The sequence below is a fragment of the Arachis hypogaea genome, chromosome 9 (genome assembly GCF_003086295.3).
Source record: "Arachis hypogaea cultivar Tifrunner chromosome 9, arahy.Tifrunner.gnm2.J5K5, whole genome shotgun sequence".
NCBI classification, from domain to species: Eukaryota; Viridiplantae; Streptophyta; class Magnoliopsida; order Fabales; family Fabaceae; genus Arachis; species Arachis hypogaea.
Window position 1 is genome coordinate 107,643,532 of NC_092044.1, and position 16,906 is coordinate 107,660,437.

Sequence of the window (16,906 nt, forward strand, 5' to 3'; positions counted from 1 at the left end):
AATTCCCTTAAGAACTTGTGTGAGACATTCAATTCTGGGATATGTCCCAGTGCACCGAATCCTATTTGTTCAACAATAGTTTTCTTTTCTACACTTAATTCTTTGAACACTCCAGCTATTGATTTTGTTGAGCATCTCAGATCGTGAGTTTTCTGCAAGAATTTGAAATATTATGTTATGATATATTTATAATACAAAAATAGAGTTGATTTAATGTGTATATGCTTACATTATAATGCGGCTTCTCCTTTTTTAACATGATCATCTTTTTTATTTTTGTTGTAAGGAACAAAAAATTTGGTCAACATTTAACAGGTGAACGTCACTCAATTCATAAATGAATCGAATTTTGGTTCAAATTTGGTGAATACTTAATAGTAGTATCAAGTAAACCTAACTCAATTTACAAATGAACCGAATTCGGTTTAGATTTGAACAAAAAGTGATAAACATTCAATCATCAGCAAGAAAAGCACATTTCAATTCATGTTCTACATGCAAATGAACTCAATTAAACTAAGAGATGAACCAAACTTCTTAAGGAATAACAGATTTGGTGAATACATGACAGTAGTATTAAGTAAACCTAACTCAATTCACAAATGAATCAAATTCAGCTCTGATTTGAACAAAAAGTGATAAACATTCAATCAGCTAAAAAAGTACATGTCAATTCATTTCTTCATGTAAATGAACTCAATTAAACTAAGAGTATTTATCAGAACTGAATTATTTCATTCGATGCCCTAGTTACGGAGAAAAAAAGGAAAAATAGAATCAGAGAAACTCGATCTACTAAATTAACGAACTCAATCCACTAAACCTTAAATCGAACTAAAAGAAATGCGAGATTTGCGAGAAATTAATTGAACATAATAACAATAGTTTTCTCAGTACCTTGCAGAACCTTTGTTCTTGTTTTTGTGTGGTTTTAGTTGATGAATTCAAATGATCGACCCAATTCTGCAATAGTTTCTGCAAAGAATATGACTGATTTTTTAGAGATTTTGAGAGAGATTTAAAATTCCTTGGTTGCAGTTTCGAGTTGGAAGAAGGACCGTTTTTCATTTTCTAGCGTGAATTGAATTGGTAACGTTCGGGTGATTTTCGGGTTGTATAACACGCGTTTCATTAATGAAAGTGGAATTTTTTGGTATTAGACCTTCTTGATTGGACTTAGATACAAAAATACTTAGATGTATAACCCAACTGTATTTTTTAGGTACAAAATCAATAATTATTATTTGGGTTAAGTATGATTTTGGTCCCCAATGTAGAGGCTGAAAATTTATTTCGTCTTCGGCCTTTTTTTCGCTACAAAATGGTCCCAAAGGTTTCAGTTTATTTTAAAATCATCCTTTTTACCAATTTTATTTTTTTATTACCAAATTACTCCTTATTAAAAAATTATAAAATAAAATAAATATAAAAAAAGGAAAGAAAGGGATACAAAGAATCGGGGGTGGGGTGGGAGAGAAAGAAAAGGGGGTGGGACGTGAGAAACCGGGGGGGCGGGGGGGCGTGGGAGGGGGAGGGAAGGGAAGCGCACCACCATACCGCAGCACCACCGCACCGCCGCCCTACCGCCTGTGATCCCGCCACTGCTCGCCTTCGCTGTCACCCTCGTCTCGCCGCACCTCCTCCTCACTGCTCACACTGCTACCTGCGTCCTTACCGCTGCTCCATGACCCTCACCGCCGTTCGCTTCTTCTGCTTCCATTCTTCTTTTGCTTTGATTATGTTGTTGATATTTTATTATTATTGTTTCTGGTTGCTTCTACTTCTTGTTGATTATATTGTTCCATTATTATTGTTGTTGTTATTGTTCTATTTCTGTTTCTACTCCTGCTTCTTCTGTTTCTACTTGATTCCATTGTTGTTTCATTGGTGATTCATTATTGTTGTTGTTGTTGTCCTGTTGCTGCTTCTGTTTGATTAATAACTGTTGTTGTTTCTGGTTTTGTTTCTACTTATGCTTCTGCTGGTGCTTCTGCTTGTGCTTCTGCTAGTGCTTCTGCATGATTTTGGGAAAGAAGGAATAGGGGCATTTTGGTCCGAAGGATGATTTTAAAACAAATTGAAACCTTGGAGACCATTTTGTAGCGAAAAAAAGGTCGGAGACGAAATAAATTTTTGGCCTCTGCGTTAGGGACCAAAATCATACTTAACCCTTAATATTTCCTTAAGATCACTATTTTATATGTCCAATAATGAACAATAATATTGAGCTTAAATATATGTTTCATTTTTTTTATGAAACTAGCTTGATGTAAAATCTATCCAACAATAATTTCAGACTATTCAAAAGTCATATCCATTCACTTCATTATCCAAATTGCAGAGTTTTAATTTAAACCATAAAAATTGGATATTAAAGCGATGGATAAACGATAAACAAAAACAATGAAGAAATTGATAATCAAAGAGATTGATAAACGATTATAACTGTAGAATTGGGTAATTAAAAAATAAATTGTTGATAGATTATTCACCAATTATTAATCTTAGTATTAAAAAAATAAGATTAGGATATCTAAATCAAAATAAAATTGAAAACAAATTGAAGATAGAATTTTAAAGATAAGATAAATGAATAATAAAACAATAATTTATAAAAAAAAGGTGAAAAATTTATAATGGCGTAATATATAGCGCAGTACTCAATTCAATCGATTGTTTAACACTTTCAATCGATTGAATTTTGAAAAAAACCCATATTGCTGTACGAAATTTAATCGATTGTATTACCTTTCCAATCGATTGAATTTTGTAAAAATCCATATTGTCGTGCGAAATTCAATCGAGTGTGTTGTACTTCCAATCGATTGAATTACCAACAAACACGATTTTGCTAGCTTTTACGGATGTAAATGATCAAGGATAAAAAAAAGTCGTTGATTCACATTGCCAAAATATTTTTGCGAGTAATAACCCAAATAGGTCCCCCAAAGATTTGGTGGTTTGACAGATTTGTCCCTCAGAAAAATTAACTAGATTATGGATCTCCAAGATTACTAAATATATGCCATATAGGTCCCCAAGTCAGGTTGAACCGGTTAACACAACACGCATTGCGCTAAGAGCAGATTAGTCACTGGACACGTGGCTAAAATGACGTCGTTTTGGAACAACGCCAAGCAAGGCCGTTTTGAGGGGACAAATATGTCCCCAACTTTGTTCCCTAATTCTCAAAACTTCGACATTTTAAAGTCAAATAGGTCTCTTAAAATTTATGTTATAAGTAAAAAAGGTCCCTGAATTTATAGTATATATGTCAAATTAGTCCCCTCAAATTAAAAAACTAGAACTAGAATAATTAGAATGAAATCATGATGAAATTACTCAAAGTATGTCAAAATATACTGTTTCAAGCACATGAAATGACAAATCTCAAGTACAATTACAATCAAACAATTAGAATTCGTCAGTATCCTCATTTAGTATCTTGTTATTTTGAAGAACTTTGATCTCTTTATCTCCATGAATTAGTGAATACCAGATTCTAAGTTAGCAGAAGTGAGATCATACTAATACATTGCCTTGTGATCAATTGGTCATGATAACACAAGCCCAAGAAAAATTTTCTATAGGTCAAAGAAATAGATCAACTCAACGTCCATTGGGAGAATTTTTTTAACTTTCTCTATTAATATATACAAGTACTCCTTTGTTGTCTTTAACAAAACTTTCAATACGGTGAAATACAGGTACTATGTCTTCACTCATCTAAATACCAAAACATAAAACTTTGTCACAAGTTAACCAAGCAACCAATAGAATACAACATCGCAACGGAATAAAAATTTCAAACACTTACATTATTTTTATTATTATCAAATATCTATCCATAACCACTTCACAACTCTCATTTAAGCTACACTCACAACATATTGTCTTTGATTTACCCTAACATGATATGCACATTCATGCGGGTGATGAAGAATATGAAGGGTTACTCGTAAAATTTAGGTGGGGGTTTGGGATATTTGTAACTTTACAAAGAAAAAAGGAGAGGAAGAGTTTTTTTATACAAGGTACCCACTTAAATTCAAGAACCTTTTTGACTTATAATAAAAATTTTAGGGGACCTATTTAACTTTAAAACGTCGAAATTTTGAGATTCAGAAAACAAAGGTGGGGACGTATATGTCCCCTCAAAACGGCGTCGTTTGGTGTTGTCCCAAAATGACGTCATTTTAGCCACGTGTCCAGAGACTAATGTGTCCTGAGTGCGATGCGTATTGTTTTACGTAACACGTCACACCTACAACCTCCACATAGGAGAGAGAGTGTGTCGTGTTAACCGGTTCAACCTAATTTGGAGATATATATGGCATATATCTAGTAATTTTAGGAACCCGGGACGTAGTTAATTTTTCTGAGGGACAAATCTATCGGACCGCCAAATCTTTGGAACCTATTTGGAGTATTACTTTTATTTATCGAGATCACGATTAATAAAAGATCTATTTCGTTGTTATTTTTGTTAATAAATATGATAGATGAATAATAAAATAATAATTTATAAAATAAAAAATAAATTTTATAAGTAAATAATATATAAAAATTTAAAAAATATATTTTTGAAGGGCATTACTAGAGTGCTGAAAAAAAATTTTTTCTTCTGGTGCTGAAAGTATGTGGCACTTTGAAGTAGAGGACACATGCTTTTGTTGCCTCTAAAGTGCCGACATTTGCTGCGCCAAAACTGATGGTGATCAGTTGATGATGTTTGCCCAAAATTTGGTTAGATGATAATGATGGGAGTTAAATTATTGGGTCTATTTTGAAGATCCAGCAAGTATTGGAGGTCACCTTTAAGTGTGGCTGTTTTTTTATTGTATTATTGAAGCCAAAAAAGTGAACATAATATTTGACATTAAAATCCGTTTTTTGTTTAATGTTTTGGACCATGAAATTTTTTTTTGGGCATACAAATGAAATTGGATAATGAAAATACTCTTATGGTAATAATAAACAATTAAAATATAAAACCCAAAAAAATAGATAATAACAATAATAATAGTTATAATATTTAAAAAAATAAAAAAAGACAGGTCTGAAGTTAAAGATTTAGGGTACAAAGAGAAAAGGTGCTTCTTACTGCTCTATGATGTTCAAAGTCCATGTTATTTCGTTTTAAAATTTTGTTTTATGCATTAAAGGAAATTAATAACTTTTATTTTTCTGAAAAAAGAATATTTAATTTAGATATTTAATTTTTCAAGTTTAATAAATTTTAATTTTTAAATTAAATGAATTGAAAATTTTAAATAGTAGTATTTTGAGTTTAAATATAATTGTTGAAAGTCTATGTTAAATTGAGAAACTATGTTTAAATTAAAAATATTTTGAAAATAAGTTTTTTATGAATTTATTTAAATAGATATAATTTAAGTTATAAAATTTTAAATTTTGATATTTGCATTAAAGCGTTTGTTTAATAATTTAAATGGGATATTATTTAATTTTCAGTTTAGTAATAATGAATTATTGATTACTTTATTTTAAGAATAAATAATAATTTGTGAATACTACTATTTATATTTTTCAATTTATATTTAAATTCAAAATACTACTATTTAAATTTTTTAATTTATTTCATTTCAAAATTAAAAATAATTAAACTGAAAGAATTAAATATCTAAACAAATATTCTTTTTTAAAAATAAATAAAGTTATTAATTTTTTTTATTCCAAAGAAAAAAATTCCAAAACTAAATAACATAGACTTTACAACAACATGGACTAGTAAAAAGCATTTTCTCCCTTTGTACCCTAAATCCTTAATTTTAGAGCTGTTTTCTCTTTTTTTAAAAATATTATTATTATTATGTATTTTCTTTGGTTTTATATTTTTTATTATTTATTATTATAATAATAGTTTTTTTATAATCTAATTTTATGTTCATGTTCAAAAACATATTTCATAGCCCAAAAGGTAAAATAAATACCGTTGTTCAGTGTCTTTACATTGTGTTCACTTTATTTTTGTTCCATTACATAACAAAAAACAATGAAATTAAATATTTACTAGGTCCTCAAAAATAGGCCCAATAACATAATTGCCATCATTAACAAAAGATGATTATCATGTAACCAAAATTTCAGTATATATCACCATTTTAGCGCAGAAATTATCGGTAACTTAGAGGCAGAAAAACCACGTGTCCTCTCCTTCATCATGCCACACACTTTCAGCATCGGCAGAAAAAAAATTCGTTTCAGCACCCTAGGATGACCCATTTTTGAAAGGACCATCAAATACTATGCCATGATTCTTAATACTTGCCGGAAAGGTCAAAAACTATTCTCAAACTCTAGTTTGATTCAATTTTTCCTCCAACTTTCGATAATTTCATTGTTGTCTTACTTTAAATTCACTTGCTAATTTTCAAGTTTAATAATATCGGTTGGAAATATAATTATTTTTGTATTTTTTATAAACTTAAATTTAAAAAAATAATTTTATGATGTAATATTAAAATTTTTATATTAAAAAAATATGAAGTTTAATTTTTATTTTTTAAAAAAATAATATAAAATAAATACAAAACTTATATAAAAAAACTTATACAAATTTAAAATTTATATAAAATATATAATTATTTATATATTTTTTATAAAATTAAATTTTTAAAATAAATAATTTTATGATATAATATCAAAATTTACCACTCCATAATATATATTCATCATTGTACATAATAATGGTACAAATCTTAATCTATAAGAAATAATAAAAAAATTAATCAAAGAATCACAATGAATTTCCTTGAATAAAATCATATGCATTCCAGCATAAGAGAAAAACTATATATAGTTATTCGGCACTCCATTCTTCATTTGGAGCCAGCAGGCTTATTGTCTCCCTGGCCACCTTGACCAGATTGAACCTCACCGGCGGCACCACCACCACCGGCGGCACCGGTTACATCAACAGCGCGCACCCTAAACCTATCAAGCTTCAACTGTGATGATCCGGCACTCAAACTTCTCTGCAATGTTCTTGCCCCGTGCATTGATTTATTAGCACCGGTTAACAAAGTGCTGATTCTCTCAAACAACCCCACAAGATCCTCATGGAGCCTCTCAGGAACCATTTTCTTGAAAGTTTCTCTCCTCCTAATGTAAAGTTCTCTAATAAACTCTAGCAGCCTCATGATTCTTGGGTCTGCTGATTTTCCTGCCTCAGTTCGGAATCCAAAATAATTGTCACACATGTCACCATAATTAGTCTTCAATAAACCACTTTCCAATAGGTGCTGATCATGGTCACTTCCAAAGTTTATGTTCATTCTCATGATGCTGTTTCTTCCCTCAAATAACTAGCTTCTTGGATTTGATGATAGGAGAATAAGGGTGTATGTGTTGATAGAGAAAATGTTATGTACAATGATATGATGGTCCTTTTGGTTCATAGTATAAGCTATAAATATACGATTTTTTTTTTTTCTTAACGTGGTGTGTAAGTTAGGAACTTGTTGAAGAATCAAATTACATTAAGCATTCAAAAAACACGTTGCTGAGTTGTGTCTTCCAAGAAATTTTAAGATCTTAATAGTCCAAAGAGTTTTAATAATCAAAACTTGACTACTTGTCCTAAGGAGACAAGCCAATTGCTTCTAGAAGTTAATTACTAGCATATTTTCGACGATTTAACTTGAATGATACGTTATCGTGAAACCCACATTTACTTAAATATTTAATCATATATTGTGTCCTGTAAAACAAAATATACCCTAATTTTAGAAATTTGTTCATGGAATTTTAAACATAAATAGTTAAACATCTCTCATTTTAAAATTTTAAGTAGTTAAGCATCGTTATGTTTTACAACTATTAAAATAATTATATTATATGTATATTAAAATTAATCACTAATATAAAATATATATTAAAATATAATATATATATTAAAAATAAATTAAATAATATATATATTTTTTATGACTGATTGTTGTGACTTATTTTAGCATAAAAATATCATTTTTTAACCGGAGACATATGCTATAATCACCATTCACCTCAACCCGGTCTTTGTCAAAGTGATCGATGACCACATGTAAATCATTGATATAAGTTCACATAATCATATAGGAAAATTATCAGGTGTTCCAAGTACTTTTATGGAACATGACTGTTCCAATAAGCAAAAGGTTCCTATATTAATTTTGTCGTTTAACAACTTTTTTAAAGACTCTAAAATCCTCTAAATTAGACATGAAATGACATAAATGGGTAGCTATAAGAGGTTCATTGTCCCTTGGATTGCTGGTTTTCAATAACCCGCTTAATTGCTTGTGAAAGTTATCAATAATTTTTTTATAAATAATAACTTTATAATTTTTTAAGACAATAAATAAATAAATTTCAACCTAGTAATGATTTAAAAAATATAAATTCTAATATTTAAACATTTGATCTATTTATGAGTATCATTTATCATTAATAGTTTTAAAATTTAAATCCGTTATAATATACCACTAATCAATTAAATTTTATACTTATCATCTCAATTAAATTAAAACATGATAATTAAATATAATTAATATTTAATTAAAATAGCTATAATAACAACTTTTAATTATAAATATTTAGAATATATAACCTTAGATTTACTTAAACATATTCAATAACACTTTTATTAATATTACTCTATTTTATATCTTCTGGATCAAATAAATTATTTAAAATATCTCTAAGTATGTTTAGCTTTAACACAACAACAAATACTTATTTGGTATACATTCTAATATATTATAATTAATAAAGTTTATTTATACTTCTATATTATATTTTTTATTTTTATTTTCAATCATTTTTTCTTAACATTTTTCTTTAATTATTTCTAAACATAAACTAAAATAATTATAATTAAAATTCAAAATTACACCATAGAATATCATCTTAAAAAAACATTCACACCAACAAATAAAAATAAATTTATCTGCTTATAATTGAATATACTAGATAATTATATTATCTATTACACAAAAATACTAGAAAATACACATAAATCAATATGGGCAAAAATAACATTATGGACAAAAATACTAATTTTGTAACTAAATTTCTGTCGTGACAAAAACGTTAAAATTAATAGAATATTTTGTTAAATTATACAAAATTTTAAGTCAAATATTAGGCATATTCGTTATGTTTAACGGAATATTATGTTAATTTTAGTATTTTTGTCACGGCATGGACTTAATTATAAAATCTGATATAGTATAATGACTCAATAAAAAAAAACAGTATATGAACTTAATTGAAAATTCAAACTATAAGGATCAACAAATAATTAAACCAAAAAAATATAGAGTTTAATTTTTTATGCTCGGACAATGTAAAATGTTTTACACATTCGTGTAACCATATTCATTTTTTTGGATAATCATTCACGCGATCAATGAAAATAGTAATTATTTTTTATGATGTAGTATTTGTGATTAAATGTACATGTAAAATTTTTTACGTATCAGTTAAATTTTAAAATATATCCATGATTTAAATTTATCTTTTTATATTTAAATATAAAAAATATTTGTTATATACTTATTGTTCATACCCTGACCCAACGCTAAGACCCAGGTCTAAACTATAGATCCAACCACAAGGTTGGGCTCTTCAATACACCGACCTTCTCTCAAGAAATCGGTTCTACCCATGACTTGCTCTAAAGAAGTCGGGAGCAAATATTAGCTGGTAGATAATAACCGCTCCTAAAATCTCTCAACCCACTTCTAGGAGTCATATCGTAACCTCCCTAAGATAAAGGGACGGTTATCCACCCTAATAGGTGAAACTACTCCAACGGTGGTTATTGGTTCACCACTATAAATACACTGACACCCCTCAGGTATCTCTAAGTCCCAATACTCTCTAAACCTACTCACACCCTTGCTAACTTAGGCATCAGAGTGTCTTTGCAGGTACCACCCCCATTCTCTCACACTCACAAATCGGAAGGAGTCTCTAAAGACGCAAATCCGCTCAAAGGCTTCTTCTCTCATACGATTGGGCCAACCCAATAAGTCCATCCCGTTAACCTCCGATTACCCAACGTAACACTTATATTATACACAAATTAACATAAGCAAATATGTAAATATTTTTTATTTGAATTTAAATAAAATACTAATAATACTTTTATAATGTAAAATTTAGATAAAACATATGAAATCTTAAGTTCAAATATTGTCAGAGTCTTGTTTTAATTGTTATATGTTAAGTTATTTTTAGAGATTATTTAAAAACTAAATGAAGCAAAATATATATATTTAAATTAGTATATTTTAATTTCAGGCGATTTCACAGTTTTTTATAATAATATTTGATTTTATAATTTTTTATATTAATATTTTATTTGAGTCAAATAGTATATGTTATTATTAATATTGTAAAAGTTTCAAGACCCGTTTAAAAAAAGATTACGTGATACGCAACGTTGGCTCGGATAATTTATTTAATTATGACTGGACTCATAATGAAGTCTATGAAGTCTTAAAAATCTTTTTACTAGTGTCAATTTTATCAGAGGAAAGGATAAGAAAACTACTAGTTGAAAACCACCTATAAACCACTCACATTGCACACCCACAACATGTTTTCCACCTCAATTTTGACCGTTAATATTTTTTATATTAAATTTAAATGATTAAATAAGTTGGAACGAAAAAGTTCCAGATTCGTACTATAGAATAGGTGATAAGCTTCCTATAATATATACGGAAAATTATCACATGTACTCTGACAGAAAATAGAACATGAAGTTCATGTGTACGAAAAATTATTCAGTAAAAAATTATTCTTTATTGAATGAGAAATGACTAAATTAACCTTATTTAAAGAGGAAAGATGTCAAAAAATGATAGCTTTAAAAACAGGTAATCAGCTTGTAGCTTATTGATGTAAAGCAAATGACAACCTGGAAGATATTGGGTCATTAGAATTTTTTTAAAGTTTAATGCTATTACTTACATGATTATTGAAAATGCTAATGCTACTACTTACTATGCAAACTCAACTAGATTAATTTCATTTCACTTTTTTGTGGTGAAGGATTAACTTTATTTTAATCATATTTAAAGGCAACAAACAACCTGGACAAAAAGGTAAAGAGATATGTTATACCGAAAAATTTTCACCTTCTCATCCGATTAAACACAAAAAAGCAAGAAGTTAGACAAAAGATTGTGAATATCACAAACTCTATAGATATTCTACCAATGATTGCTATTATTTAAAGAATGTCATTGAAAAATTTGCTAGAGAATATCGACTAAATAGGTACTTGACAGATAGATTGGACGATTAAAGAAAAAGAAAAAAAAGATGAAGAAGGAGGACGACAAGAACGTCTACCTCAAACTCCCGAACAACACATACACATGATTAATGGCTGGAGGATTTATTGGAGGAGGGATATCAAAATCATCACGAAAAAGGCATCTTAAAGAGGTGTACCAAGTCGGGGAAGATAGCAGATCTCCCGACTTGCCAACCATCTCGTTCGCTAAAGAAGATCATTAAGGGGTAATGCCTGGCCATGACGACCCCGTGGTTATAACAATGATCCTTGTCAATGCAAACTTCCATAGAACACTAATGGATCAAGGAAGCTTGGCATATATATTATTTAAACCTACTTTTGATAAGTTCGGGTTAAAAGAAAAAGATCCAAAGGCATACCCAGATAACATCTTTATGCTGGGGAATATGCCAATTCGATCTCTTGGATTTATCTCCTTATATACTACTTTAAGAAAGGATGCAAAGTCAAAAATATTAAACATTGATTACATCATGATTGACGTTACTTCGGTATACAATGGTTTAATAGGTCGGACAACCTTGAACTGACTTGTATAATAGTCGTTTCTACATCCCATCTATGCCTGAAGTTTTTCACTGTAGAAAAAATTGCCACTATAAAGGGAGATAAAAAATTAGCACGCAAGTTTTACAATGAAAGTCTTAATTTAAAAGGCAGCCCAAGAAAAAAGGAAGTCAACACCATCGAGTTTGGAGATGTTCGAATTCGGAAAAAATTGCGATCCCAATGTGGAAGAAAGGTGGAAGAAGTTCAGATTGGAGATCAGCTTGAGAAAACAACAAATATAGGGGCCAATGCAACCTGGAAGAAGGACTAAAAAAGAAGTTCATTGATCTTCTAAGAAAAAACTCCGACATCTTTGTCTAGAAAGTCTCCGACATGCCTAATATAGATTTCGACCTGATGTCTCATAAGTTCACTGTGTATCCAAGCTCCCGACCTATCCAGCAAAAAGGTAAAAAACTTGAGAAAAAAAAGAATATAGATCGTGAAATAATAAGTGCAAGCATTATTGGAAGTCGGATTCATAAGAGAGATAAAATATCCACTTGGCTGACAAATGTAGTTCTCGTAAAGAAGTAGAATAGAAAGTAATGATACGTATTCGTTGTTTTAGTTAACAAAATAATATTACTAATTTATCTTTAACATTATTTTTATACTTGTATTTATAAATTTTTATTAATGAGAAATTAGGAGGTATAGTTTATGAGTTTAATTAAAATTTTAGATTTTAGAGAATATTATATAATTTATAAATAACTAAATATCATTTTTATATTCAATAAATTAATATCCATTTTATTTATCTTAGAATATATTTTTTGTAAATTAATTAATATTTATGTTATCAAAATATGATATTATTATATATTTATAAAGAATTGAAAATATATTATTTAAAAATAAATTATTAATTTTAAAATTTAAAATGAATTATTAATTTTAATTTACAAAACCAAACACATTGCATTATGACAAGAACGCAAATGCTTCATAACAAGCCATTTACATATATTATTAGATAATTAGGCAAAATTTTGTTTAAATAGCCCAACATAATGTTCGCTCTGCTAAGCTTCCAACATGGCTTTTCTATAGTGCACCACGAAGTTACATTCTAGCCGAGCAGGACACAAGGGTTATCTTCAATTTCACGCAAACGGGTAACACGGTTGCATGTCCATGCTTAAACTCTATCACCTGCGGTCCATAATAGATCAATTTCACTGAATCATAACCCTTAACATTGTTTAAATTAAATCTGCATGGTCTGCACAATTGGAACAAAAAATTTCCAACTTCGTACAATAGTATAAGTGAACATCTTCCAATCATATAAGCCATGTTATATGTCCTTTAAGCAACGGATAAGACAATAATATTTTTTATTCTTATTAATAATAAATAAAGTTTGACCTAAGGCCAAAGGAATGGTACACCAAAGTGTATTTCACATCATCATTTTCAAAATATAATATCATTATCCAATTTTAATAAGTACAGGAAATGGAGATGACACCTTGATGGCCGAAAAATAATTCAACTCGTATAATAATGAGAACATGGATGAATTGACTAAAAAAAGCATTTGAATATGATTTTAGTTTTTATAGAATAGAATATACCAGTGGCGGATCTACGGGGGGCCTAAGGTGGCCATGGTCCCCCCCCAAAATTTAAAAAAAATAGTAAATAGTAATAATTAATAATATTAAATTTATTTTTATATATAATATTGAAAAAAATATAAGTTGCAAAATTTTATAAATTAAAATAATTAAAAACTGCACTATGTATTAGATATTTGAATTATTGTTGCTCTTGTTAACAAATAGCCCATTCTAATAATTAATAAAAATGGTTCTATTATACTAGCCCAAGCCCATACTATTAATTAAAGTAACACTAGTACATTTTTCAAATATTTGTTTCAAGCCATTAGAGGCATCAGCGCCACTTTTCTCTCTCTTTTAGTGGTTTCCAAACTTTTGGTCTTCTACTCTTCTCATTTTAATTTTCTTTTCATACCAAAACAAGACATATGAAGAAAAACCATTGAAGAGAAGTGAACAACAAAATATTAACCATTGAATACACAACAAAGATTCAAAGAGGTATATTTCAATTTTTTTAAGTTAATAACAATGTCAAGTATTATTTATATTATTTATTTAAAATAATTAATTTATTTTTTTTATAATGGACAGTGTTCAAAGATTGAAGTGAGGGCAAAACTCAATAGAATTATTTTTGGGTGAGAATTGGAACAAAAAAATAATCAGGTAAATCAATAACTTTATTTTTGGTTATTATATATTTGTGTTTCTAAAATTATTTGTTATTGCTCAATAGGTTTAATATTTTTTTAAAGAAAATAATATATATGCAATTATTTTTGTTTTTTTTTTGTTAGATAGTTCAAGTTAAGTTAAAAATGTCAAAGATGAAAACAATTCACTCATTTTTCAAGAGAAAAGAGAGAATATATGATGAACAAAATTCAACTTCAGATTCTTTGAGTAATGTTCAAAATATTATTGAGCAACCTGTGACACAACTTGTTGAGCAAGATATTCAACCCCCTGCTTCCAAAATAACAAGGACTGAAATAGATCAAGTTAATATTGATACATTGATGCGTGATCCCGGAAAGCGTCCGCAAATTTGGAATTATCCTATCAATCAACAAGATAAAATCCGTAGAGCATACATAAAGTTTGGACCATATCAATTTATTATGGATGAGTACCCTCTTTTTGGTCTAGAAAGTCATCCTCGTCATTTCAAAGCTCATTGGTTTAAGAGTTTTTCTTGGCTAGAATATTCGCCAGAAGTGGATGCTGCATTTTGTCTTCCATGCTATTTATTTTCTAGAAAATCAAGTCCATTCACATCAGGAGGATTTCGCAATTGGAAAAAAGTGAATAATGGAAAGGATTGTGCATTTTTATCTCATGTGGGTAAATCTCTTAATTCTCCTCATAATATTGCTGTTAAGTCTTGTAAAGATTTGCTCATCAATTACAGCTAGCTCTTGTTGCCGCGGCTAAAGAAGTTGTTGATGTTCATGCTTTTTTCCAAAGTTTGAGTAATATTATCAATGTTGTGTGCTCTTCTTGCAAACGCAATGATGAATTACGATCTCCTTATGCAACTGAAATTTCTCATTTAGTTGCAACTAATCAAATTGAAACAGGAAGGGGAGCAAATCAAATTGGCACATTAAAAACATCAGGAGATACTAGGTGGAGCTCTCACTTCAACTCAATTTGTAGCCTTTTACGTATGTTTGGAGCAATAACTTCAGTTCTGGAAGATTTGGCTACTAATGGATCTACATATTCTCAACGTGGTGATGCTACTTATGCTCTTAAATCTTTATTATCATTTGATTTTGTTTTCATTTTGCATATAATGAAAGAAATCATGGGAATCACTGATAAACTTTGTCAAGCATTGCAACAAAAATCTCAAGACATTTTGAATGATATGCATCTGGTTTCTAGTACAAAGTCATTGATTCAACAGTTAAAAGATAGTAGTTGGGGAGCACTTTTAGAGAAAGTTAGTTCTTTCTGCAATGATCATGCTATTCAGATACCTGATATGGGTGCTTCTTTTAGTGACATAATTCGGTCTCGTCGTAAAAAGGATGTTGTCACTGTTGAACACCACTATCGTGTTGACATTTTTACTAGCGTGATAGATTTTCAATTGAAAGAGCTAAATAGTAGATTTAGTGAGCAAGCAACCGAGCTCCTCATATTGAGTACATCTTTAGATCCTAAAGATGCTTTCAAGTTATTCAGTGTTTGCAACATATGCAATCTTGCAAAGAATTTCTATTCTTTAGATTTTTCTGAGCAAGAAAAGATTCAATTGGATTATGAGTTACAACATTATGAACTTGATGTGGTTAAAACTCCAGATTTTCAGAATTTGTCTACTCTTGCTGAATTGTGTCAAAAATTGACAGAGACAGGAAAATCAAATATATATCCTTTAATTGATAGATTAATTCGTCTTGTTTTGACTCTTCCTGTGACAACAGCAACAACTGAACGGGCCTTTTCAGCTATGAAGATTATTAAAACAAGGCTTCGAAACAAGATGGAAGATGAATTTTTAGCAGATTGTATGATTGTATATATTGAAAAGGAAATTGCTTCAAAATTCACTTCAGAGATGATAATTGATGATTTTAGTTCCATGAAGCATCGTCGAGCAAGTTTAAAAATATCAAAATCTTAAAGTATGTAGTTGAACATTGACTTTTATATAATATAATAACTTTTTTTATATATATGCTACAAATCATATTTTGTTAATTTTTTGTTATATTTTATATTTAATTGGCCCCCCTCTTATAAAATTTCTGGTTCCGCCACTGGAATATACTATTCTTTTTTCTATAAAATTTAAAAGATTTTAATTGTAGTCATTGTAATTAATTTGCTTCGTTAAGTATTGATATGAAATTAAAATTGTAGTCATTGTAATTAATTTGCTTCGTTAAGTATTGATATGAAATTGAAATGCTGATATAACAAAACATGTTAAATTCGTGTTTAGTCTTGTAACGTCAGTATTTAATAGAGCAAATTAACCAAAAAAAACACTTTTAAATTTTACTAAACTAAAACAAAAAAGGAGTCACTTAAATAAAAATGTCAAAAACGTTTTTTTTTAAAGATATTTTTTAAAAATTAAAATTTAATACATATAATCAATTAAATTATATTATTTTTATTAAAATTAGATTGGATAAATCAATTTAGCAAAAAAATTAATAAATTAAATTTTAAATTAGTATAAATTAATATTTTTTATAAAAAATTACTACAATATTCCTATTATAAACATATATATATATATATATATATATTGAAAACTTTAAATTTTAACCCTATAACCATAAAAAAGAAAATGGTTAGAATTTAGAATTCTCAAAATTAATATATATAATAAGAATATTTTAGTAATTTTATATAATAGGAATATTGTAATCATTTTTTATAAAAAATAATATTAATTTAGACAAATTTAAAATTTAATTCACTATTT

General features: G+C 28.7%; 2 protein-coding genes across 2 annotated transcripts; one reads left to right on the top strand and one right to left on the bottom strand.

Moving 5' to 3' along the window:
• Nucleotides 1-6,842: 6,842 nt before the first annotated feature.
• LOC140175199 (uncharacterized) lies at nt 6,843-7,304 on the bottom strand. The gene has a single exon (XM_072202143.1). The coding sequence runs from the start codon at nt 7,302-7,304 to the stop codon at nt 6,843-6,845; it is 462 nt and encodes a 153-aa protein (XP_072058244.1).
• A 7,465-nt stretch (nt 7,305-14,769) lies between these two features.
• On the top strand, nt 14,770-16,341 carry LOC112709462 (uncharacterized). Its single transcript, XM_025761343.1, has 3 exons — nt 14,770-14,781; nt 14,870-15,652; nt 16,333-16,341. The coding sequence occupies exons 1-3, from the start codon at nt 14,770-14,772 to the stop codon at nt 16,339-16,341; spliced, it is 804 nt and encodes a 267-aa protein (XP_025617128.1).
• Nucleotides 16,342-16,906: the final 565 nt, after the last annotated feature.

Excerpts from the sequence above, each read along its gene's own strand:
- LOC140175199 (XM_072202143.1), bottom strand. The coding sequence starts at position 7,304 with ATGAGAATGAACATAAACTTTGGAAGTGACCATGATCAGCACCTATTG.